Source organism: Otolemur garnettii, unplaced genomic scaffold (assembly GCF_000181295.1).
Source record: "Otolemur garnettii isolate 467f Iridium unplaced genomic scaffold, OtoGar3 scaffold00044, whole genome shotgun sequence".
Taxonomy (NCBI): domain Eukaryota; kingdom Metazoa; phylum Chordata; class Mammalia; order Primates; family Galagidae; genus Otolemur; species Otolemur garnettii.
Window position 1 is genome coordinate 2,809,029 of NW_003852439.1, and position 25,333 is coordinate 2,834,361.

The window sequence follows — 25,333 nt, forward strand, 5'->3', positions numbered from 1 at the left end:
TTTGGATGGTCATAACTGGGCAGAGCTGGAGACATTTTGGATGGTCATAACTGGGCAGAGCTGGAGACATTTTGGATGGTCATAACTGGGCAGAGGGGCGATGCTATCATCATCAAGTGGGTAGAGGACAGGGATGCCGCTAAACATCCTTTGATGCACAAGTCCCCACAACAAAGCGTGATCCAGCCCTGAGTGGCAATGCTGCTGAGGTGGACAGTCCTATCATAGACGAGGATGTTTGGATTTTACTCTAAGAATGATGGAGGGTTTCAAATGGGGAAGCGAGAGAATGGCATGGTTCTGTTTTCTTTTATAAACCTAGAGCATTGGCCTAAATTATTTCAGCTCTGACATTCCAACCCTGTTTCACTGAATTTGGAGACTTCATTATAGAGTTGGAGGTCCTTCCAGAGCGAGCAATCCACTTTCCTTCGGAAGGCTGGGCCCACTTCCTGGGAGGATCTTTGTATCTGGTTTCCTGGGTTTCTGCTTTGCTGCTAAGAAGAAAGGCTTAAGGAGGAGGTGGAAGGAAGGAAATCTCAGCTTGACCTTTCCTGCCTTGTAGCTAGTGGTTGGGCCTCTTTATGTCTGGAGGAGACTCAAGACAAGCTCAACTGAGGTAGTGATTGGATTTTTCTTACATCTCTTGGAGAAAAGTTCAAAGTCTTTGATTCCCATTAACCATTTGTGCTTGCGTAAGAAAAAAAATCCAAATCAGCCCATGGTTTGTTGGGTTAGTTCAGCATTTCTTGACTTCGGCCCTATTGATGTTTTGGGCCAAATGCTTCTTTGTTGGGGGTTGGGATTAGGGGGCTGTTCTGTACATTGTAGGATGATTGGGCGTATCCCTGGCCTCTGCCCACTAGATGCCAATAGCACACACACACACACACACAAGCCCATTGTGACAACCAAAAAATGTCTCTAGATATTGTCAAATGTCCCTGGAGGTGGTGAGGAGAGAGGGCAGAATCGCCCAGGTTGGTACAAGTTGAATGTGCTGATACTCTATGGGCATCTTCAAGTATCACCAGTAAGTCCCCGATCCTGCTAAGGGGTGCAGACTGAGAGATGCTGGACTAGGGGTTCTGGCTTCCTGCTCCCATATTCCAAGTTGTATATCAACTGGTTGCTTGTCAGCTTTTAAATCTGGCCTCAGATGCTTCTAGGAAAGAGTGATTAAGAAGACACTCAAGGAACCCTCCAGGGACATTTTTGGCCTCAGATTGCAGGGGGCTTTTTTGGGTTTTTTGTTTCATTTGTTGAGACAGAGTCCCATTCTCTTGCCCAGGCTTGAGTGCTATGGCCTCATCATAGTTCACAGCAACCTCAAACTCCTAGGTTCAAGCAATTCTCCTGCCTCCGCTTCCTGAGTAGCCAGGACTACAGGTACCCGGCACAACGCCTGGCTAATTTTTCCATTTTTAGTAGAGAGGGATTCTCACTTTGCTCAGGCTGGTCTCAAACTCCTAAGCTCAAGAAGCCTTCCAGAGTGCTAGGATTATAGGCCAGCTTGCAGTTTTTGATGTCCAAGTGAATGATGTCGTTCACATGTGCCGCATATTCTGGGGTGGAAGGCCTGAATTTAGTGAGGACTCTATTCTTTCTCCAGGGCGGGGTTAAGGTAAGACTCTGAGGCCCCAAACCCTGAAAATTGTGGAGTCCCTACCATTCGTTATTCAAGAGAATATCAGTTCTCAACTGCAAATCTCAGCAATGCTCTGATTTCTCAATGCTGAACACTGAAGTGTTATTACTGAAATATCAATTCTTGCCAAAGATATATTTCTCTGTTTTTTATGTGAAGTAGAGGTGGGAGGCGTCACCCTTTCCTAGGGGGCCCAGTGAACACACACACCTATTCTGTGTAATGGAGAAACCAGTATTGTCTGGTTTAGGGGGGAAATCAAAATTGATTTGGAATGCAAGTGGGTGAGGGTGATGTTATTTGCAAGAATAATCCTCCCTAGTTTATTTTTAAAATACAAATTATTAATCATTTTTGGCTACTTTAGTATTAATAACAAGTTGGGCAGGGCATGGAGGATCACTTGAGCTCAGGTGTTCTAGACCAGCTTGAGCAAGAGTGAGTCCCTACCTGAACCAAAAATAGAAAAATTAGCTGGACTTGGTGGTGGGAGCCTATAATCCCAGCTACTTGTGAGGCTGAGGCAGGAGGACCACTTGAGCCCAGAAGGTGGAGGTTGCTGTGAGCTATGATAACGCCATTGCACTCTATCCCAGGCGATAGAGTAAGATGTTGTCTCAAATATATATAAAAACAAGTGACTTGGGACTTTATATTATGAAACTGAGAAATTCAGGACCAGAGCAACAAAGGGTATTGGAGCTACAGTGAAAGTTTCCCTCATTCTATTCCATTTGTATTTCACCTGCAATATTTGCTGAACCAAATCTTATCTTTCAAGGCTTAAACCCAAATGCCTCTTTCTCCAAGAAACTTTCCCTGACCACATCCCGCCCAAGAATCGGTTGTACTTCATGGGTCTGGTTCATACGGCTCATTAGCACTTCGGCCATGTAATTATTTTTTCACTGAGGTGAAATCACTTAAGGTACATTTAATCATTTTAGATGTAAATTCAGTGGCATCTAGTCCATTGTTAACCGTGGTGTGCAGCCTCCACCTCTGCCTAAGTCCGGAACATTTCCATCACCCAGAGACCACATATCCATTCGGCATCCCTCGCCATCCCCTCTCCTCCAGATCCTGGCACCCACCACTGCTGTCCGCCTCTGTGAATTTACCTATTCTGGATCTCTTACAGGTGGAATCCTCGAACGTCCCGCTTCTCTCCCTTGGCATGTTTTCCAGGTTTAGCTACATCGTGCGCTTCCTTCCTTTTTAAGACTAACATTCCGGTGTATTTTGTCTTACCTTTCTGTCGGTGGACATTTAGACTGTTTGCACCGTCTGTCTATTTTGAATAATGCTGCTGGGAACATTTGTGCACAGGTTTCTGTGTGGACATGTTTTCTGTTCTCTTGGGCATACACCTAAGAGTGGAACTGCAGGATCCAATGGTAACTCAACCTTTTACCTTTTGAGGGACCCCCAGCCTATTTACCAAAGCAACTGGACTGTTTTCCAGTCCCTCTAGCGGTGTGCAGGGTTCCAGTTCTCATAGCCTGGCCAACACTTGTGTGTGCTTATTATAACCACCCTACTGGACCTGCAGCGCCTGGAATTCTGATTTGTTCTTCTTTGCTTTCTTGCAATAAATTGTGAATTGCTTGATGTCTACACTTGATACTTGATCACCAGAAACCTGGTGTAAGAGTTAATGCACGGGCTCAGTGGAATCCTGCCCTTTTTATTTATGATATGATCTTGAGCAAGTCATGCAGCTTCTCTAAGTCAGAATTCTTTCATCTGTAAGAGGGATGCCTCTAGAGTCATCAAGGTAACAAAATGAGTTTCGGCTTTAGTGTGCTTGGACAGTGCCAGTCCTATGCTGATTTCTCCATAAAGTTTTGCTGGAAGGATCACAATTGCGATGTCGCCAATGCCTAGGATCCAGTAACTGATAAATGAGTGTTAGATGAGTCCATGAATCCTTCAATATTGCATATTTAGCCCTCTTCTTTTCTTTTCTACAAACTGTTGCCCTGACTCTCGACAACAGTCTTGCAAATTGATCACTCCCCAGATGAGACAGAAAGAGCAGCTGGGTCAATGGAAATGCTGCTTCTCTGGAAAAATGCACCATGAAAGCTGCAATGTGCGGGTGTGCTGGGGTGGGATGGGCAGAGAAAGCGCAGCCAGTGAGTGTGGGTCCTACGAAGGGCAGGGGGATAAAGGAGCTTTGCTTCTTAAAGATGACTGGCACTCAGCCTTCTTGGAAAGAGCATGGCTTAGGCTGCCTTATTGAAGTTCCAATCACTGGTCCCAGGGATGGGAAGGAACAACTCCGTCTACTCCAGAGGGCTGCAGAAGAGGCTTGAAAGGGTCCTCTGGTATTGAGGGCCTAGGAGATGGCCACACACTCTGTTCTATTTCCTGTGAGGGTAGCCAGAGCTGAGCAGACTTCCATGGGGGTGGCCACAGGGCAGCTGGCTCTGGCTCCTATAGACATCTCTAAAATCCATCTTTTTTTTTTTCTTTTAAACGGAGTCTCCGTTTGTTGCCCTCAGTAGAGTACAATGGCATCATAGCTCACAGCAACCTCAAACTCTTGGGTCAAGCAATCCACTTGCCTCAGCCTCCCAAGTAGCTGGGACTATAGGCACCTACCATAATACCCAGCTATTTTTAGAGACAAGGTCTTGTTTTTGCTCAGGCTGGTCTTGAACTTCTGACCTCAAGCGATCTGCCCGCCTTGGCCTCCCAGAGGGCTGGGATTACAGGGATGAGCCACTGCGCCTGGCTCTAAATCCACCTCTTGCTACATTCTGAGCATATGAGCCTTCCCTTTGTTCCTTAAACACTCCATGTCCATTCCTCCTTCCCACTGTCCTGGCCCTTGCGCCTGCTGTTTCCTCTGCCCGGAGAGTCCCCACCCCACTTCACTCCTTCACTCCCTCCCCTTCAACTACCACCTCTCAAAGGGGCTGGAATGGCAGCTGCCACGTGAACCCCTGTGCCTTATTGTGCCTCATTTGTCTTGCTTTCCTTTTTAATATTTATTTTATGTTTTTAATGGGAACATTTCCAACATAAAATAATAAAACAAACACCCATGTAACCATCTCCCAGATTTGACAAGTTGCTAATATTTTGCCACATTTGCTAACTTCAGATCCCCCGCTTCTGACCAGTTTTACTGAGGTAGAACTTATATACAACAAATACATGTTAAGTGTACAGTTTGTTGCTTTTTGGCAAATACACCCATGTAACTGCCGCCATGGTCAAGATAAAGAATATTTCCATCACCCAAGAAAGGTTCTTCACCTCTCTCACCCTGCTGTATTTTTCTTCCTAATACTTAACGTTATCTGAAATCATCTCGTTGATGTATTTTTAAAATCTGTGTATTGTCTGTCTCCCCTGATGGAGTGTGGGCAGGGGACTGCTATTGCTCACCAAGCTTTCTCCAGACCCAGAGTAAATGTATCATGTGCATGATCCTGTACTCACTATCTTTGTGCAAACAGCTTGGCACACGTGTGTGAGGCCATCTCTGTGGGAAAGTTCCTGCAAAGGGAACTATTGGGACAAAGAACATTTATTATTATTATTTTTAAAAAGAGACATCTCTCCCCCTTTCTCTTCTCCAGCCCCGTAATATTCTACTCCAGTGTTTCTCAACCTCAGCACTGTGGCTTTTCTGAGCTGGGTCATTATTGCAGTGATGTTTAGCAGCACCCTTGGCCTCTACCCAATAGATGACTGTTGCCTCCCTCTTCCCAGTTGTGGCAACCCAAAATGTCTCTAGATGTTGCCGCATGTCCTCTGGGGAGCTAAGTCACTCCCAGTTGAGGATCAATCGTCTGTTGCTAAATTGTTGCTCAGTTGGCCTCATCCTAAACAAAATGCCCTCAATGGCACACTAGATTTGTAGAATCCATTTTTTTTAATCCCATTTACAGCACTCAGTAGACTGAATTATAAGCCTTAACCTCTAGCTGTAAAGCTGCATAGTGAGATGAGAAGTTGGTTGATTTTAAAAGGAAGGAGGTGTTGTTTTGATTTATAAACCTGGGAGGGACAAAGTCCAGGAGGATGCAAGTGGCTTCTTCCTGGCTGGGGCCCTGCAGAATTCTCAGCTTCGTTCTCACTGGGATACAGGTGTCTACACAGTCATGCCCCGAAGACAGTGCATCTTCCAGGCCCTTGAGAATCAACAGAAATGCCCCAGCTACTGTGTAAAGAGCTCTGAACTTCTTTTACTGCCCCAGATCCTGAGTTGATATTTCCTATCTTGAAAATCTGTATCCTCAGATGCCCAGGGTAGGGCAGCAGGAAGGGGCAGAAGGGGACAGGTGAAGTGGGGTGACATGAAAGGGACAGGTTCCGTCTAGAAGGGCACTGCACAGAGGCCAATGTATCAAAGGAAGATTATTCAATGACACGTGTTAGGGCATGGGAAGGCAGACTTTATTCAGAACCCGGAGACCACAGCAGTAGGATTACAGTGGGAAAGGGAGATTGGGCTCAGCCCCAAAGGCAGATTGGTCAAGAGGGAATTTATAGCCAAGGAGCCAGGTAGGGTCAGTGGGAGGAAAATTACTAAAAGGAAACAGCAGTGGTAGGAGGGATCCGGGCTAAACTGATCTAAGGAGACTTTTGCTGAAGACAGGCCCAGGCAATCAGACATCACCTGGGGGATGGCAGAGGAGGAGGGACCTGTGATCAGATGTTGAGGGTGGGTGATTGGGCATTAAGTGGGGGTTCTTATTAAACTGATTTAGCAGAGCTCTTTGCTAAAACTGGCTTTTACAAGAAAGGGCACAGATGGATGTTCAGGAACCCACTGAAGTTTGGTCAAGCAAAGAATCTTTGTCAGTTGCCAGGTGGGAACATGAGCCCAGTGTCACCAGACCTTCCTTTTTTCCAAGCAAGGCAAGAAATCCCAATTTTACTAAAACTGTGAAATAGCTTGATTCTTTAATTATATAATCATTAATAAGCAATTACATGTTAAAACATGATGCAGGCCAATCAAAAGGCATCTGCAGGCTGCCTGTTTGTAACCTTTGAGTTAACACGCGAGGTTGTTTCTTATTTGTTTGGGGACTGGGACTGACTCTCTTGGTAGAGGAATCTTTTGGTTTAACTTCCGTCCTGTCTGCAGGTGTTTGTTGAGTATCTTCTTTGAACTAAATATTGTTCTAGAGTTGGCATTTGGTATTAAATTGCTGAAATGACCTACCAAAAAAGATTGAGATGATACATAGATAACAAATGATAGATACATATATAAAGATGATTGATGGGAGATGATAGATGATAAGTATAGATAAATGATGGAGATAAATATCTTACCTTTTAAAGGCATATATTGAAATAGTACAGATAAAATAATGTGGTGTCTAGTAGTTCCTTCAGAATAATACGGGAGTCGAATGAAGGTATAGGTGATCCAGGATTGACCATGAGATGAAAATTTTTGAAGCTGACTGATGCTGAGGTATGCAGAGGTTCCTTTATCCTCTTCTGCCTTCTTCTGAATGTGACTGGAAATTTTTCACACTAAAAATGCTTGTTTTAGTGTTACCAGTAATGCTTGCTAAAGGATATAGGAGTATGATGAGTTAAAATTTTTTTCTAAAATTTTTTACAAGTAGGGATATAGACGAAACAGTAAAATGTTCATTTAGTAAAATGTTGATAATTGTTACCATTGGGTGATAGCTATATGGAGATTTGTTGTGCTGGTCTTTGAATTTGTATCTAGTTGAAAATGTCTCCAATGAAAGTTTTTAGGGAGATAGAAAAACTGGGAGCCTTCTGTTTTCTAGGTATTTTTGGCAATGTGGAGTCATGCACTTAGGTGCTCATGTGAATATTTCACAAGTGATAGTGTTGACATTGAAGGAATGGGTACTCTTCAACAAGACATTTCACAGTACCAAGCGTTGCCATGGTAAGGCCAGGAGCATGGGCTACATTGTAGGCTACAGGTTAAGAACAGATTTCTCACCAAGATAGTTACTCTGTGGGGTATTCTGCCTCCCAGGCATCTTAATGGGAGAAAGATTAACCTAGTGGTCAGAGTCTCTAGAATCAGCTTTCCTGGATCTAAATGCTGTCTCTTCCACTTTCTAGCTATGTGGCTTTGGATATATTATTTAGCCCCTCTGAGCCTCAGTTTCCTAATCTGTTAAACAGGGTTACTACTAATACCTCAAGACTCATGATGAAGACTAAATTAGTTTTAATCATAGTACATGACAATGTGATATTTGTTTTTTATTATTATTGATGCTTTTGTTGTTATTATTGTTGCTACTGTTAAGTGTTGTAAGAGCAGAAAACAATTGGATGCAGAGACTAAAAGAAATCAAAGAGGGTGGTGCTTGTGGCTCAAAGGAGTAGGGTGCCAGCCCCATATACCAGAGGTGGTGCGTTCAAACCCTGCCCCAGCCAAAAACTACAAAAAACAAAAACAAAAAAGAAAGAAAGAGTTCTCCACTGTTAACAGACCCACCCACCTACAGCAACCTGTTTGTTTCTGAAGTCAATTTGCTGCATGGTGGGTGCAGAAGCAATAAAAGGAAAAAGCAACTTCCTGACCATTTCCTTTCTCCATAGAATGAAGTGGAGCTGGGGGAGCTTCTTCTCTCACTGAATTATCTCCCGAGTGCTGGGAGACTGAATGTTGATGTCATTCGAGCCAAGCAACTTCTTCAGACAGATGTGAGCCAAGGTTCAGGTACAGTGTGAGCCTCTCTCTCCCCTACTTCTTTAATGGGGCATCTGTGTGTGTTTGGGAGACCCACCTGTCTATTTCTGCATCCCAAATATAGTCAGTAAGACTTGGCAGATAGCATCCAGCACTAGGATGCTAGTTCAACAGGAAAAATAAAAATGATCAGATGTCTCTTTGGGTGAGGCAAGTAAATGATGCTATCTCAGTAACCCTGTTTGGTTTGGGGAGTTGACTGAGACCATGTATGATAACTACTAGAAATCTAGATCCTTTTTGAACCCAGGAAGTTATTTGCCTTTCCAAACACTATGCCTGCAATAGAAACACCATGCTCTAGGTGGCGATATTGTGCAGGGAGGATGTGCTCTAATCCTGAGCATGGGGGGCACACCTTGATGTTTTTTTCCCAGCTCATTTCATATATACCACAAATCTTTATAAATTCCAGCTCTGAAAAGACTGTTGTATTTAAAGTGTTTACTTTATAGCAAAACCAATTCAAATATGACTTTTAATAAAATGGAACAGATTCTGTTCCATCTGTTTGTAGCTTCTCCCTTGACAGCATGTGATATCATTGTGAAAACAGCCATGGTCATAGGGATCTCTTCAGCTTAGTGGTGGAATTACTGTCTTCTCTAAGTGCAGTAGCTAAAATAAATTACTTTTGCTATAAAGTGACAGCTTGAAGACACCTTACACTCTCAAAAGCCACATTATAAAAACAGAGGTTTAAAAGGAGCCAGTAAGGATAATGGTACTAAAACTGGAGAGTTTCAGACTTACCACCATGGGAGAGTCAATATGATTAAGTGATGAAAGATTCTAGAGTCCAACCTCCTATAACCAAATCTCATTTTTACTGCTTGGAAATGATGTGGCCTTGGGGAAGGTACTTCTATATACCTCAATTTCTCAAAAATTGACATACTAATGGTATTCATATCACTGGGTTGTTTAAACAAATATTAAATTAGATAATGTACATGAATTCCTTTGTAAGTTTTAAATGCTCTAAGGATGGGAATTACGTTTCTGCCATCTCTGTTCTCCTGTATTTAGGCTATGGGCTCACTGACATGATAATGGGTTTCCAAAGGCAGGGCAGACTCTGAGTCTGGTTCTGCCTTTACCAGCCAGATCTTAAACAAATCATTTCTTACAACAAATCAAGGACTCACATTGAGTCCTCAGTTTTCTCATCTGTAAAATGAACACAATGCTGGACATGTGGGAGGAGCTCAACCAATATTAGATGGCTGGAAGAAGAGAGAAAAAAGTATGAGCAGAAAAACAGATGAGAAAATGATGGATGGATAATAGGTGGATGGATGGGAGAATAAATGAATTAAAGGACCTGGAATGGGTTGATATATGGATGAATGGATGGATGAATCAATGGTAAAATAAATTGATAAAAGGATGTATGGATGATTGGGTTGTCATATGGTACCTTGGATGGATGGATTGATGGATAGATAAAAGAATGGTGAAGTGATGAATGTATCCATAAACTGACAGATGTTTGGGAAGATGGATGGATGCATAAGTGAATAGATGGATAGACTGAAAGATAGATGAAAAGTCGAATGGATGGGTTGATAAAAGAATGGATGAATAAAACAATAGGTGGATGGGAAGGTGAATGGATGAATAGCTGGACAGGTTAACTTTCATCATCTCTAACATTCTGTGATGGTATGTCAAATTTTCAGACCCCTTTGTGAAAATACAGCTAGTACATGGACTCAAGCTTGTGAAAACTAAGAAGACATCCTTTTTAAGAGGAACAATTGATCCTTTCTACAATGAATCTTTCAGCTTCAAAGTTCCCCAAGAAGAACTGGAAAATGCCAGCCTAGTGTTTACAGGTATGTAGCATTCGAGACTGATAAACCCCAGGTGAAGCATGTCGTCTTAGAGACGGAGGCATCTGGAAAGCATTATGAACTTCATGTCTGGTGTTCAGTTATCTGGGTTTGAAAGATAGAGTCCACTAACCATTTGGACCCATGTAATGTAATTGTCACAAATGTACACTCTGGAGCCCGATTTCCTGGCATTGCCACATAATAACTGAACCCTTTGGCAGGTTACTTAACTCCTCTGAGCCTCAGTTTCCTTCTCTATGGAAAATAATAGTACTTGTGGCATAGGTTTCTTGTGAAGAATAGATGACTTTTAACTTTGGAAGAGTACTTGGTATAGTATTCATTGTATGTTAGCTTGGATGATAATCATGCTGATAATTCAAGTGGTTTATAGTCTAATAGGGAAGCCTGGTCACTTAATTCAGAGAGGGAGATTTTGAAAGACTTTCCTGAGAACATAGTATTTAAGTAGAGGCTTCATATGCCTCTACTTAAATACTGTTGTCTGGTGGCATTTAGTCTTTTTTTACAAAGGATAATTTAATCTATTATTTCTGGGGTATATTAGTAATCTATTGCTGCCTAATAAGTCACCCCCAAATTTAGTTGCTGGAAACAACAGACATTTATTATCTCATAGTTCCTGTGGGTCAGGAATTCAGACATAGCTTTGCTGTGTGGTTCTGGCTGAATGTCTCTGACAAGCTAGTAGCTGGGGCTGCAGCCTCATCTGATCGCTCAGTCTGGGAAGATCTCTTTGTAAACTTACATAGTTATTGACAGGATTTAGTTCCCTGCAGGCTGTTAGACTGAGGGCCTTGGTTCCCTCCAGGTTGTTGACTGGTGACCTTCCTCAATTCCTTGTCACATGAGTTTCTCCAAAGGGCAATTCACAGCAGGGCAGATGGCTTTCCCCAGAGTGTTCAAGTGAAGGAGAAGAGATGTCAAGAAAGAGTCTGTTTGTAATCCGATCTTGGACATGACAATCTATCACTTTTATTATGTTCTGATAATCTATTCATTAGAAGCAACTCACTAGGCCCAGGCTGTGCTCAAGAGGAGGGGATTACCCAAGTGCATGAATAGTGGGAGGCAGGGATGGCTGGGACCCATCTTCGAAGCTGCCTCCCACTATGGGGTTAGAGTGAATAGAAGTAATGGTCATTATTTCCTGTGTTCTCATTAGGTATTTCCCTATGTCGTTGCTAATACTCATTATAACCCCCACCCTGTCAAGTTGACATAATCATCCTCAAACCGCAGTTCTAAAGTCTAAGGCTTAACACCTACTGTGTTTCCCTGAAAATAAGACACTGTCTTATATTAATTTTTTCTCAAGAAGACAGATACGCTACATAGTCACGCCTATCACTAGGTCTTATTATCGGGGTAGGGCTTATAGTTAACAAATGCATAGAAATCCTGCTAGGGCTTATTTTTGGGGTAGGTCTTATTTTCAGGGAAACACAGTAAGCTACCTACCTAAGGTCTCAGGCTGGTAGAATTAGGATTCAAGCTCTGGTCTTGCTGTTTTTAAAGTACCTCAGATATTGCTAATATTTCTAATGCTCTGTCCGGGTTCAGAACCACAGCTGTGAGTGGAAATCCCAGCAGGAGTGGCATTTTATATGAAGAGTACTGTCGGGAATAATAGAAATATGGATTGTGCCAGTGTCTGTCTCAGCAAAGCCGCAATTCTCCTGAACTCAAATCTGTAAGGTTCTAACCTGCTTTATTTATCCACTGAGGAAAAGAGCTGTCACCTCCAGGTTGAGGATCTGAAACGCAGCCCATTAGCGTGTTTCCCAACACTTCATAACAAAAGTCAGGTTGATATGCAATTTAGGCATTTGCTGAGAATCCCTGGTAAAAGCCTGTAATTAGCTGGTGGGCTGGACTTTCTGAACAGCTCCTTTCCTGTGTGGGATGAGGATTCTTCTGCAATTTTTGATCAGGTGATTTTTGCAGCTGAAGTTTTTTTTTTTTTTAAGAGGGGTTAAAATTGCTTTTTGGCTCCTGAGATAGCAACATGCAGTCCAGAGGCCTTCTGGGAAATTCAGACAGGTTTGTTGAGTGGAGTTGGCCACTGATGTGCTTGGAGCTGTTATTGGATGTAGGCAAGAAGAAATAAAGAAAAAAGAAATGCCACTTGATGGCAATTCTTCAAAAAGTTAAAAATAGAATTGCCATATGATCTGGCAATTCCTCTTCTAGGTTACTATGCAAACAAATTGCAAAACAGAGACTCAGATTATTTGTACACCCGTGTTCCTAGCAGCATTATTTACAGTGGCCAAAAGGTAGAGGTAACGCAAGCGTCCATCAACAGGTAAATGGATGAAAAAGATGTGTGGTGTGTGTCTACAGAGGGTGCCAAAATAAATACATACACATTTTAAGAGACATTGTCTATGTATTACCTTTCAAAATTGAATCACAGGCACCATGACTAGTCCAGTGTACCTGGACATGCTGCCCACTTCCATTTTAACCTGCAATTACTATACTTTGGGGGAAGGATCGATTTTATTTCCAGTGAGATCTCTGAAAATGCGTATACTTTTTTTTGGCACCTCTGGTAGAGATGATGGAATATTGCCTTAGAGAGGAAGTTAGTTCTGACACACACTACAACGTGGATGAACCTGGACTACATTGTGTTAAGTGAAATAAGTCAGACACAAAAGCACAAGTTCTGTATCACTCCATTTCTATGTGATAAAGTAGAATAGTCAAATTCATAAACAGGAAGCGGAACAGAGGTGGTCAGCGGCGGGGGGAAGGAGAGAATGGGGAACTATTGCTTAATGGGCACAGAGCTTCACATGAAAAAGTCTAAGGCCGGATGGTGGGGGTGGTTGTACAACAATCTGCATGTACTCAGTGCCCCTGAAATATATACCTAAAAATGGGTACAGTGGTAAATTTTATGTCACATGCATTTTACCACAATTAGAAAAAATACTATTAAGTGAATTGAGCTCCGTAGAACCTGAGCGATCAGCAAAGTACCTGCATGCTGTTGCTGGACCCTTGCCAACTTTTGTCTCTCAGAAAAGGCACCATTCTCTCATGGCCACTTTGAGAGAATATGGCATGATGGTTAGGGGCCAACCCCTTGGTTTAGGCTCCTATTTGTCTTTTATTTGCTGTGTGACTTTGGAAGTTTGGCTTCCCTTTGCCTCAGCTTCCTCATCTGTAAAATGGGGATAATGGTCCTTAAAACTTGGGCGAGTCGTGAAGTTCAAATGGGGTAATAATGGGCTTTGAACAGTGCTTGGCTCAGAGAAAGCAGCCCTTGAATATTAGCTATTGTTATTATTGCTTGAAAGACACCGAATTTATATAGCCAGATGCCACTTTGAGGATGGTCTGAAAGAAGGCCAGGTATGCGTACATATATAAATGATACAGTCCACCCACTTTGTCAACATAAAAGTGTGCAATTCTGTGGAAACTCCAAAAAGGGAAGGAAAAAATTGTTTTGGAGACATAACCTGGCTGGGGCATTATCTTCCCTCCAATGTTAGAGGAAGCCCATCTGTCTTCTTGGAGGTGAAGTTTTGAGGCAATCCCTAAGTTAGAAGGAGCCAAATATCACGTTTTATACCTCTATTCCTCTTCCTCCTCACTTTTCCCTAAGTGCCCTGGACTTCCTGGCCTTATGAAAGGCATTTAAAACTTCTTCTCTTGGCAAATTTAGTCAGGAGACACTTGGCCTAGGAACAGTTCCCAGTGCCTGGGGAAGGCAGGGTGGGAGAATTTTACTGGAGCACAATACACTGTGCTAGGTATTGTGTATTCACTAGAGAATCGGCGACATTCATGATCTGTGTTCTCATGGAGCTTAATTATAGGGGCAGATGGATGTGAATTAAATGCCACACCAACAATGATTGAATTGTGACTTTGTCTAGAGATCATGAAGAAGGGATGCGGGGCGTGGTGTGGAGTGTCTGCCCCAGTCTGGGGAGTGAGGGGTGACATGTGAGCTGGGAGCTGAAGGACAGGAGGTGTTAATCAGCAGAGAGGACCATGGCTGGGGGAGGGAAGGTCATGCCCAGGAGAGAAATTGAGGCTGACATTATCTTCACCTGGGAGCTAACAGGCCGCAGTGGTCAGGGTGGAGGCCCCACTCCCAGCTGCCTGCTTGTCCTGTTGGGAGATTCTCAAGGCAGCTGCTGCAGAAAATGACCTAGTATAGACTTTGAGGGGGTCCCAGCAGTAATAAACAGTGTTGGGCAGCTGTGGCACCCCAGAGAAGGGAAACCAGGCAGTGACTGACACTGCTTGCTTTGTGCCAACCCTTGGAGTCTCCAGCTTAGACTAGAGAATATGGCGTCTCCAAGGGATTGGTTAAGATGCAGATTCTGACTCAGGGAGACCTGCAGTGGGGCCTAGGATTCTGGATTTCTGACAGTTCACAAGTGATGCCTATGCTGAGGTCTGCAGGTCTGCAGATCGCACTCTTGGGAGCAAATATGTAGAATACCCAGGAAGAGTGTCAGGGTGAGTGACAATAGTGCCACATGTTAACAGGAATCACACTCTGTACTGTGACTGTGTCTATACACTAGCATTACTCAGGAGACTTAAAAAATCCTGGTGCCCAGGCTTCAGCCTGGAGAAACTGAATCAGCCCCAGCATCTGGGTTTTGTTTCTGGGTTTTTTTGAGTGGGCAGGGAGGAAGCATCTGTGTTCTTCAAAGCTCCCAAGTGGCCATTTTGCACAGGCTGGTTGGCCAGCCTTGGTCTCTGCTGTTCTGCCTCCCTGCCCACCCTGCTGTCAGTCTGGAGGCCTCCCAGGCCCCTCTGTGACAGTAAGTTCCAAGGCACCTGGTCTATTTTCCGTAATTGTTTGGCTTCGTTTTGCAGCTGGAGCATCAGATTGGCTAATTGAATCTGCTGGTGAGATGAGATGAGTGGGGAGGGGCAGCAGGGAATGGGTGGGAGTTCTGCAGGGCAGCATGCCACCCTCTTGCCTGGAAAGACCCCAGGTTGAATGAGCATCAGAGGACATGCTTAAAAATGGTTGGGGTTGGGGAAGCAGGACAGGCGGGAAGGTGAGGGTCTCCCAGTGCTGAGAAGGGCAGAGCCATTCTGGGAGAGCCTGAAACTCCTTGGAGATGGAGAGAGGCTGTGGGCTTGTTCTGGGGCACAGCTGCTTCCCTGCAGCCCTGCCCTGACCCTAGTCCCCAATGCCACACCTTTTTCCACAGCCACCTGGCAGCCTCTGTCTTCTCCCCTTCCAGCCTGACTTAGTGGTCACCAGCCCCTTCTCTGCCTCCTAGTGAGAGGGATGCATAGCCATTCAGAGTGTGGACTGGCCTGAGCTACAATTTGGTTCAACTTTCACATTTACCATCTAGTCAGTGTGTGCCGTTAGGCAAACAATATCCCTTTTCTAGACCTTAGGCTCAAACTCTCAATCTCAATACTTTAAATAAAAATCTTTAAATAGTGCCTTGTACAGAGTTAGTACTCAATAAATGCCAGATAGGATGATGATGATGGTAATGACTAATGGACCCTGCCATGAGTGAACAGACCCTGGAATTACACAGATTTGGATTTGAAACTTGGCCCCACCATTAACCAGCTGTGTGACCTCAAGTGAGTGACTCCACCTCTCTGAGTTGCTTGCTCTTGTGTAAAATGTAGCAATCATTCCCATTATGGGAATTACAGGCAAATCAGCACAGGGACCCATCCAGAAGTGGCCACTTGGAAAATCATATCTGCAGGTTTAATCATTGCAGTGGTGTGAGAGAGGTGAAATGCTGGCACTTTTGAGGTTAGGAGCTCAGCTCAGCTGCCTGTGGTTGTCTCTCCAGCACCTCCCCAACCTAATCAACATTGCCCCAAAGCTGCCAGCTGGCACAGTGTCTGGAACCAAGGATTGACACTAAATCTGTGCCAACTCAGCCACAGAACCAGACCAGTGTGTGTTCCCTACAGCTCCCTGGGGCTGGCAGTCACAGGAGGTGAGCTGCAGAGTGAAGAGACTAAAGCCTCTGATTTCTAGCCAGAGGACCCTGAAAGTGGGCCCTGGGAGCCAGTTTATAGAAGGATTAAGGAGGGGGGGAGCTCAAGAAGGGATCCTGTAAATCTGTGTATAAACTCCTGGACTCACCTCTGAGCTGCACACAGGCAGATATCATCCTGAATAGTCCACTAACTATTGGGTAGCCCACCACCTAGGTCCCTGGGGACACATCTGAGGGGCAGATGTGAATAGCACTGCAAAGGCTTTAAAAACTGAACTGACTCTGGAATAACAGCAACAGCGGGCAGGTCAGAACTTACGGTCTGAATCCTTCCTGATTGCTTACCAAAAAAAAAAGTCAACATATTCAATAGGATTTAAACAAGACCTAGAATTTCATAATATTCAAAATGTCCAGGATACAATCCAAAATGAATTGATTTATAAGGAACCAACAAAATCTAGCAAATTCTTAGAGAAAATATAATCAACATATACCAACTGCAAGATGGCTCAGATGTTAGAATTATCAGATAAAGACTTTAAAGCAGCTTTTATAACCATGCTCCAAGAAGTAAGAGTGAATCCTCTTGAAAAGAATGGTAAGGTAAAGAATATCAGCAGATCAACAGAAAAATAGAAGGTATTAAAAAAGAACCAAATGGGCAGGGTGCTGTGACTCAGCACCCATAATCCTAACACTCTGGAGGTCAAGGTGGGAAGATTGCTTGAGGCCAGCAGTCTGAGACCAACCTGAGCAAGAATGAGAAAAAATGAAAAATAGAAAATCTCTACAAAAAATAGAAAAACTAGCCAGGCAGGGTAGCATGTGCCTATATTCCCAGCTACTCAGGAGGCTGAGGCAGGAGGATTGCTGGAGCCCAGGAGTTGGAGGCTACAGTGAGCTATGAGACACCACTGTACTTAAGCCCAAGGTGACAGAGTGAGACTTTGCCTCAAAAATAACAACAAAAAGAACCAAATGGAAATTTTAGAACAGAAAAGCACAATACCTAAAATAAAATATTCATGGGATGGGTTCAATAGAATGGAGGTGATAGAGGAAGGTGTTAGTGAGCTCAAAGACAGATCCAGAGAAATTATGTAGTCTGAACAACAGAGCGTGCAAAGATTGGAAATATATCAGACCACACACGACTGCCCACAAGTTTGGGGGTCCCAAGAACCACCTCCCTTCAGACCAGTTGGCCATAAATTTAGGGTCCCCATGACCACCCTCAGGTTCCATCATTTGCTAGGACAGCTCCCAGAAGTCAGGAAGGTGCTACTTACGACCACAGTTTTACTGTAGCAAAAGAATATAAATTAAATCAGCCAACAGAGGAGATATGTAGGGCAGAATCCAGGAGGGGGCCAAGCTTTGAGCTTTCATTGTCTCCCCATGGAGTCATGGACAACACTACCTCCTCCTGGTCACTCTGTGTGACAGTATGCATTGTGCATAGCTAATCAGGGATGCTCACCCGGCCTTTGGTGTCCGGAGTTTTTACTGGGCTCAGTCACATGTTGCTCAGCTATCTGATTGTCAGTCTCTAGCCCCTCCCAGAGGTCTGATACCTTTAGTCATCCACTCCACCAGAGGTCTGAACTAACACTGTGTGGCCATAAACCCCCCTCATAAATCACACTGCTAGACTGCCCAGTGGCCAAAGCCCCCATGCAAACAAAGGCTCCCTCTTAGGGCATTGCAGGAGCCTAGAGATCCCCTCCCAGGAGACATAGGCAAAAAGGCCAGACCTCTTCTAGGGTGAGATTAATTCTTCACCGTGCAGGAAGCAACTAGCAACTTGTGCAGAGTCACCTAGCGGGTGAATGGTGGGGCCACGCGTCTAAGCTGTTAACCACTACACTTTGACGTTCCTGTGGCTTGCTGGAGATCTCGTTAAAATGTGCTCTCTGATTCTGTCTGTCTGTGGTGACACCTGAGTGTCCATGTTTCTAATGAGTTCCAGGTGACATCTGTGCTCGTCTGAGGCCCACACTCTGAATAACTAGAAGACACACTTTCTCTGATCTCCCACATTACCCCGACATGCCCAGAGCCGAGGGCCCATGTGAGTTTGCAGAAATAGCAGTGCTCAAATTGAGGAGGCCTGTAGGATAGGAAGTTTGTAGGGATTTTCTGAGTGCATTGGGAAGCCCCAGGAGGACTTTTTAATTGAAACCATAACTGTATACATTTATGGGGTACAGCATGATGATTTGATATACAATGTGGAATGCTTAAATCAAACTGATTAACATAGCCATCACCTCACTTATTTTTTGTGGTAAGACATTTAAAATTTACTCTTAGTTATTTTGAAATATACCCTTGCATTGTGCACATTAGGTGAGATCCCACCAATCCCCTTTCCCCTTCCCTGACCCTCCTCTCCCCTCCTCCTTGCTAGACTGTATTTGTTTTTTTTTTTCATTCATATCAATGTATAAGTGTTTGTATATTGGTTTCATAACAGTACTGAGTACCTTGGATACTTTTTTTTTCCATTCTTGAGATACTTTACTAAGAAGAATGTGTTCCAGCTCCATCCAGGTAAACATACAAGATGTAAAATCTCCATCTTTTTATGGCTGAGTGGTACTCCATGGTATACATATATCACCATTTGTTAATCCATTCACGAGTTGATGGGCATTTGGGCTGCTTCCACAACTTGGCAATTATGAATTGGGCTGTAGTAAACATTCTAGTCCAAATGTCTTTGTGGTAAAATGATTTTTGTTCTGGTTAGGTACCTCATAATGGGATGGTGGAATTAAATGGAAGGTCAACTTTTAGTTCTTTGAGGATTCTCCACCCCAGGAGGATTTTGACCAGAGAAGTGACATGACCTAGATAATGTTTGGAAAATATTTTCAGCTGTTGAGTGGTGAAGGATTATAGCAGAGCAAGAGGGACAGCCTCTGAGAGGCCACTGTGTCAGTCCCAGAGAGAGGTGATGACAGCTTGGACCAGGCAGGTGGCAGAAAGGTTTCAGAGAAGTCACTCAGTAGAATATATTATTGGAGGTAGAGTTGACCGAGTTCGCTGATGGATTGGATATAAAGCACCATTCCCTGCCTTGGCCACATTACTTAACTCTTCTGAATCAGGATTTCCTATCTCTAGATCTCAGCTCCTGCCTCACAGGCTGTTGTGAGGAACAAAAGGCAATGATGTGTAATGTGCTCAGCACAGCACTTGGCATAGAGGGAAGGCTCATGGATTGTGGCCTCCACCCTGGCTATGGGCAGAGGCCAGATCTCCAGCTACGTGAAGATGGAGGCATACACCTGTCACCCTGGGGCTCTCCTGGCAGGGCACAGAAACCACAGTGGCACCCTGACATCAGCTTCTCCTCCTGAGAGCTCCTGCGGTCTGCCAAAGTCCACCCAGGCGGTTAAACTTGGCATTCATTTTGGGTTCCAATAGCAGCCTTTGAAGACTGGCTGGCTGCCAGAGCTCCTGGGGGGTTTTATTCCATCTGAATGGCTGTTTAATGATGTTGGTGCCTTTGGATGAGGCCTGGTTCCAGGCAGCTCCCCATGGGGGACAACAAGAGGGGGCTAAGGATTTATCCAATCACACATGTCCCTGCATGGCCCCAGCTAGACAGAGCGGGAGCAAGGAGCCTGCAGAGGCCAGGTTTCAGGCTCACTGTCTACCTCCATGCTGGTGAGCAGCAGCGCTGAGCTCCGCAGCCAAGGCCAACACCTGGTCGGTTTGAAAAGAAGATGTGTGCATGGACTTGAATTGGAAACTGAGGGCATGCTTCCAGACGTCCCTTCTATCCATCACTTGGGTTTGAGTCCTTGACCCAGAGCCACCAGTGAGTGGGAGAAGGCTTAACCTTGAAAATGGCAGGGCCTAGAGGGCACAGGCTGCCATGTCCCCTGGCTGCCTGTGTTTCCAGGAAACCTTTTGCCGGAGGTTTAGTTTTCACTTTCACTTAGAAATGAGAAGACCAGACTCCTAGAGCTCGGAGCACTATCATCTTCATTGGAACCTGTTAATTTCTTCAAGCCTCTATTTTTCTTCTATCACGTACTTACAAAGTCTGACTCAGGGTTGTCTGCACGGTACTTGACAACAACAGCAAATGCTTACAGGTGGGGCCTCCTCCATGCCAGGTACTGCTCTGGGCGTTTCACCTGAATTAATTCATTTAATCCTCATAGCAGGCCATGCCTCTACCTCAGTGGGTAGGGTGCCGCGGCCACACACACTGAGGCTGGCAGGTTCCAGCCCAGCCTGGGCCCACTAAAAACAACAATGATAACTGCAATGAAAAAGTAGCTGAGCATTGTGGTGGGTGCCTGTAGTCCCAGTTACTTGGGAGCCTGAAGCAAGAGAATCACTTAAGCCCAAGGGTTTGAGGTTGCTGTGAGCTATAATGCCACAGCACTCTACCCAGGGCAACAACTTGAGACTCTATCTCAAAAAAAGTAAAAATAAAATTAAAATAAAAAAAAATCCTTATAGCAACACTCTGCCACAGGAGTCCTTATTGTTGCCATCTCATAGATGAGGAAACTGAGGCAACAATAGGGTAAAAAGCTTACCTAAGATCCTGGAGCCAGGATTGAAACCCAGGTTGTCTGGACCCAAATGTCAGCTCTCAGTCACTGGGTTATACCAGCCCCCTCTATGATAAGGTGCAGCATTAGTTGCCAAAGAAACGACAGACGAGACAGACATAGTCCCTCCCTTTCTGGTGCTGGTGTTCTACTTAGGGTGCAGCAAATGATGAATAAATAAACACTTAATAATAGGGTGAGCTGATAGAGAAGGCCTGGAGAATTGCCTTAAATTGAGGAATATAAGCTGAGAAAAGGCCAGCCATGACAGATGGGGGAAAGGAACATTCTAGGTAGAGGAAATGGCAAGTGCAAAGGCCCTGGGGCAGGAGCTGGCTTCTTTTGTTTAAACAAGAGAAAGAAAGCTGTAGAGGAGCAGTTCTCAACCTATGGGTCGTGACCCCTTTGTAACAATGAAAGTACATCCTGCATATCAGGTAGTTACATTACGATTCATAACAGTAGCAAAATTACAGTTATGAAGTAGCAACAAAAATAATTTTATGGTTGGGGGTCACCATAACATGAGGAACTGTATTAAAGGGTCCCAGCATTAGGGAGGATGAGAACCACTGCTGTAGAGTCTAGAACATAGGTAATGAATGGAGTGAATTATGCAGTGAGGTCAGAGCAGTAAAGTAAGTACGGGGTATGGTAAGAAGCTCAGGTGATAAGTGTTCATTGAACACCTATGTGTGCTAAGGCTGTGAGGCACCAGGGAAACAGAACAGAACAAAGCAGAGATGGCTTCTAGCTTCCTGAAGAACTGGGTGAGATGCCACATATGCACGGACTGCGCACATAACAGATGCCCGGTGGGTGTGATTTTCTCTCTTTTCCTATTTGTAAGTCGACATGAAAACTGCTTCTTTGGGTTTCTGCACCACCCTCCCACCCTCTGCCTTAGAGCAGGACAGAATATAGCTGGCTTATAATGGAAATCGTGTTTTAGAGTCAGCCTTAGGCACTGGCATTATCCACCTGGCAAAACAAAGCAAACAGGTGGGTGAAGAGTCAGTCGGGCAGTCAGGGAGCAGAAGATCATGGCTTCCCCCTGTCTTCATGAGCCAGGGTGGGGAGGAGCTTTGGGGCTTAACTGTTGGTCACCCCCTTTGGGATCCTGAGGTACGGAATGGGCACGGGAAGTGGAACCAGTATCCACTGACTTGGCTGCCAAATTTCGCACTGTATAAGCTTTGGGACTTTATTCTGCTTCATCGTGTAGGGGCTGGACAACCAGAGGAGGGGCCGCCTGTGGATGATTCATGGGTGGGGTCCTCTTCAGCTCTTGTTCAAGGTCACCCTTGCCCTCTCAGTGGCCCTTTGGGAAAGACAGTCCAGGATATATACGGTAGGCCTAGATAACCTTGTGATAAATGAGGGCCCCCAGTGTCATTACAAGTGTCCCTAAAACCCAATGAGTTCCTAAGGCATTGGAGGACCAGGGCAAGTCATCCTTTTCCAAGTAACAGAGTGTGACTTGGGGAAGAAGACACAAACAGATCGTGGGAAGATCTCCTACCTTGGGGGTGAGGGGACAGGAATTTAGTGGTAACTCTTTGCTCCACTGATAATATAACTTTAAATATTTATTAAAGGGTAACCATCATCCAGGCACTGTCTTCAATACTTTACCAGAACTGTCTTCGTTGGTCTCTGACAACCAAATGAGGAAGATACTATTAATATTATCCCTTTTCACAGGGGAAAAAACTTAAGCTTAGAGAGTTTATGTGACTTGCTAAAGAGCTAACAGTCATTGTATTAGTTAAGGTTGGAAGCTATAGCTGATTAGCCACCGAGTTTTTGTGGTTTGACACCATACAGGTTTATTTCTTGCTTGCACAATGGCCCTTTATGGCTTCTTTCGTTTGGTGACCCAGGTCCCTTCTGTCGTGTGGCTCTGCTGTCTTCTCAGGCTTTGGAAGGTTAGAGGACAGAGAGAGCTGAGGACTGCATGGGAGGTGTTTATGGGCCAGGCCTGGAAGGAATGTACATCACTTCCACTTCCAGCTCCACTTATATTCTGTTTCCCGGGAAGGCTGGGAAGTGTAATCTGGCTGTGTGTCAAGGGAGAATGGGTTTTGATGGTCACACAGCCGTCTGTATCAAGATACCCAAGCAGGCAAATAGAAGGACCAGCCTGTGCCCTGTACAAGCCTGCTTTGCTGCACTGCCTCCCTGAGCTCTGTTGCCTCCGAGTTCATGACCAGGGTCAGCAGTGAGGGAATTACATGCCAGCTCCAGGCACCTGCTGACTCAGAGACCAGTTAAACCAGAAATTCTTTTTTTTTTTTTTTTTGAGATGGAGTCTCACTATGTCGCCCTCAGTAGAGTGCTGTGACATCATAGCTCACAGCAACCTCAAACTCTTGGGCTTAAGCAATTCTCTTGCTTCAGCCTCCCAAGTAATTAGGACTACAGGGGCCCACCACAGTGCCCAGCTATTTTTTTGGTTGCAGTTGTCAGTGTTGGTTGGCAGGCCGGGGCTGGATTTGAACCTGCCAGCTTCAGTGTATGTGACTGGTGCCCTAGCTGCTGAGCTACAGGCACTGAGCCATAAACCAGCAATTGTTAACCTGGGGTGATCTTGCTGCCCCTCAACTCCCGGGAACATTTGACAATGTCTGGGCATCACAACTCAGGGGATACTGCTGGCATCTAGTGGGTAGAGAGCAAGGATCTGCAGAACACCCAACATTAACACATACTCCCTCCTGACAGGAAGTATTCCATCCCTAAACATGTGTGGTGCTAAGCTTAAGAAACTTTGAGCCAGAACTGTGGGATTTGGTGGTTCTCCTGGGGTTGGTGGGGTGGGATGGTGCCCTCCACCAGGAGCTGAGAAGAGCAGGTTGGCATGGGCTCAGCACCAGTTGGCTCCTGTTCCACACCTGCGTGAGGGCTGTTTCCTCTTGCTGGCATTCTAACCAGTCATCCTTCCCAGTGCTTCTCTGTAGCTGCCTGAGTGTGAAGAACTCAGAGGCAGGTGTGCTGGGTGAATCTGTGCTCGTCTCTGCAGATTTTCCAAATGACTTCCCTGTGTCCGCCCATAAAAACTTGGGCAAACAGAAATATCTTGCTCTGCAAACAAGCCCCATCCCCCAGGAGGCATGGCAGGGCAGACGGGTTGCTGTCTGCCCAGCTGAGAGGGACTGGGGGCCATCTTGGGAAGATGAACAGAGCATGTCACCTATAAGTGGTGACGTGAAGGGGTTCCATGGGCTCAGTGCCCATAGCTCAGGGAGTAGGGCGCCAGCCATATACACCAAGGCTGGCAGATTTGAGCCCGGCCCGGGCCTGCTAAACAACAATGACAACTGCAACCAAAAATAGCCAAGAGTTGTGGCAGGTGCCTATAGTCTCAGCCACTCAGGAGGCTGAGGCAAGAGAATCACTTAAGCCCAAGAGTTTAAGGTTGCTGTGAGCTGTGATGCCATGGCATGCAATGGAGGGTGATAAAGTGAGACTCTGTCTCAAAACAAAAAAAAAAAAAGAAGGGGTTCCATGAATGGAGAGTACTGATGGCTTTTTAATATTATTATAAAAGATACATATATGTATTCATATATACATACTACATATATTTGTGTATGTATGCAAATGCATACAGGCACCGAGCCATAAACCAGCAATTCTGTTCTGGTTCTTTATATATTCTCTAAGTTTCATGTGTATATCACATGCTATTTCTATAAATATATTAACTATCAATATGCTAATAAATATTAATGAACCAATATTCAGTGATATTTGCATAGGAATGATATTTATGTAAAATTAAATAATATCACTTATATATTATAAAAATATGTAAAAATCACACACACACACTTACGTATTTTATGTGCAACAGTAAAAAGGGTGGAGTAGAATAAAAAGGAAAAGTTCCCGCTGGGTTAAGTGGCTCGTGCCTATAATCCTAGCACTCTGGGAGGCTGAAGCCGGAGGATTGCTTGAGCCCAGGAGTCTGAAGTTACAGTGAGCTATGATGATACTATTGTATTCTAGCCTGGGTGACAGAGCAAGGCTCCCTCTCAAAAAAAAAATTCCCTAATTTCCTCTACTTAAAATTGAGCACTTTTAACAATCTATTGAAGCTTCTTGCCAGGAATGTATATATGTGCATGCACTCACATGTAGATAGGTGTGTGTGTGTGTGTGTGTGTGTGTGTGTGTATAAGGAGGGTGCCCAAAAAATGGATACGGGTTTAAGAAAGGAAAACATTGTATTAAAATTGTGATACTTTGTTTGACTTCTGGAATCACAAGAGATACAAGATACAATAAATATACAAGATTATAAACATTTATGATTTCAATACACTTTTTTCCATTCTTAAAATGTGTATGATTTGTTTGGTACCCTCTGTAGATGTAGATGTTTGTGTGTGGGTACCTACCTTCACCCTCTTTTGTCAGCATTCAAAATATATGTGCTTTTTATATGTGCTTTTGGCAACTTTCCTTCTCACTTGATACATCTTGGATGTTTTTCCATATGAGCATGTATTTATTTATTTAACAAATGAATTCACCTTTTTTTTTTTTTTTTTTTT

The 25,333-nt window shown here is 44.3% G+C and overlaps 1 protein-coding gene across 2 annotated transcripts in view; it reads left to right on the forward strand.

The window, feature by feature from the left end:
- Positions 1-25,333, forward strand: part of SYT17 (synaptotagmin 17) — a 70,125-nt gene that overhangs the window by 31,534 nt on the left and 13,258 nt on the right. For both annotated transcript variants that reach the window (XM_003790712.2, XM_012805729.1), the window contains exons 6-7: positions 8,219-8,339; positions 10,052-10,207. In XM_003790712.2, coding sequence (XP_003790760.1) covers positions 8,219-8,339; positions 10,052-10,207 — 277 coding nt within the window. The remainder of the gene's footprint in view (positions 1-8,218; positions 8,340-10,051; positions 10,208-25,333) is intronic.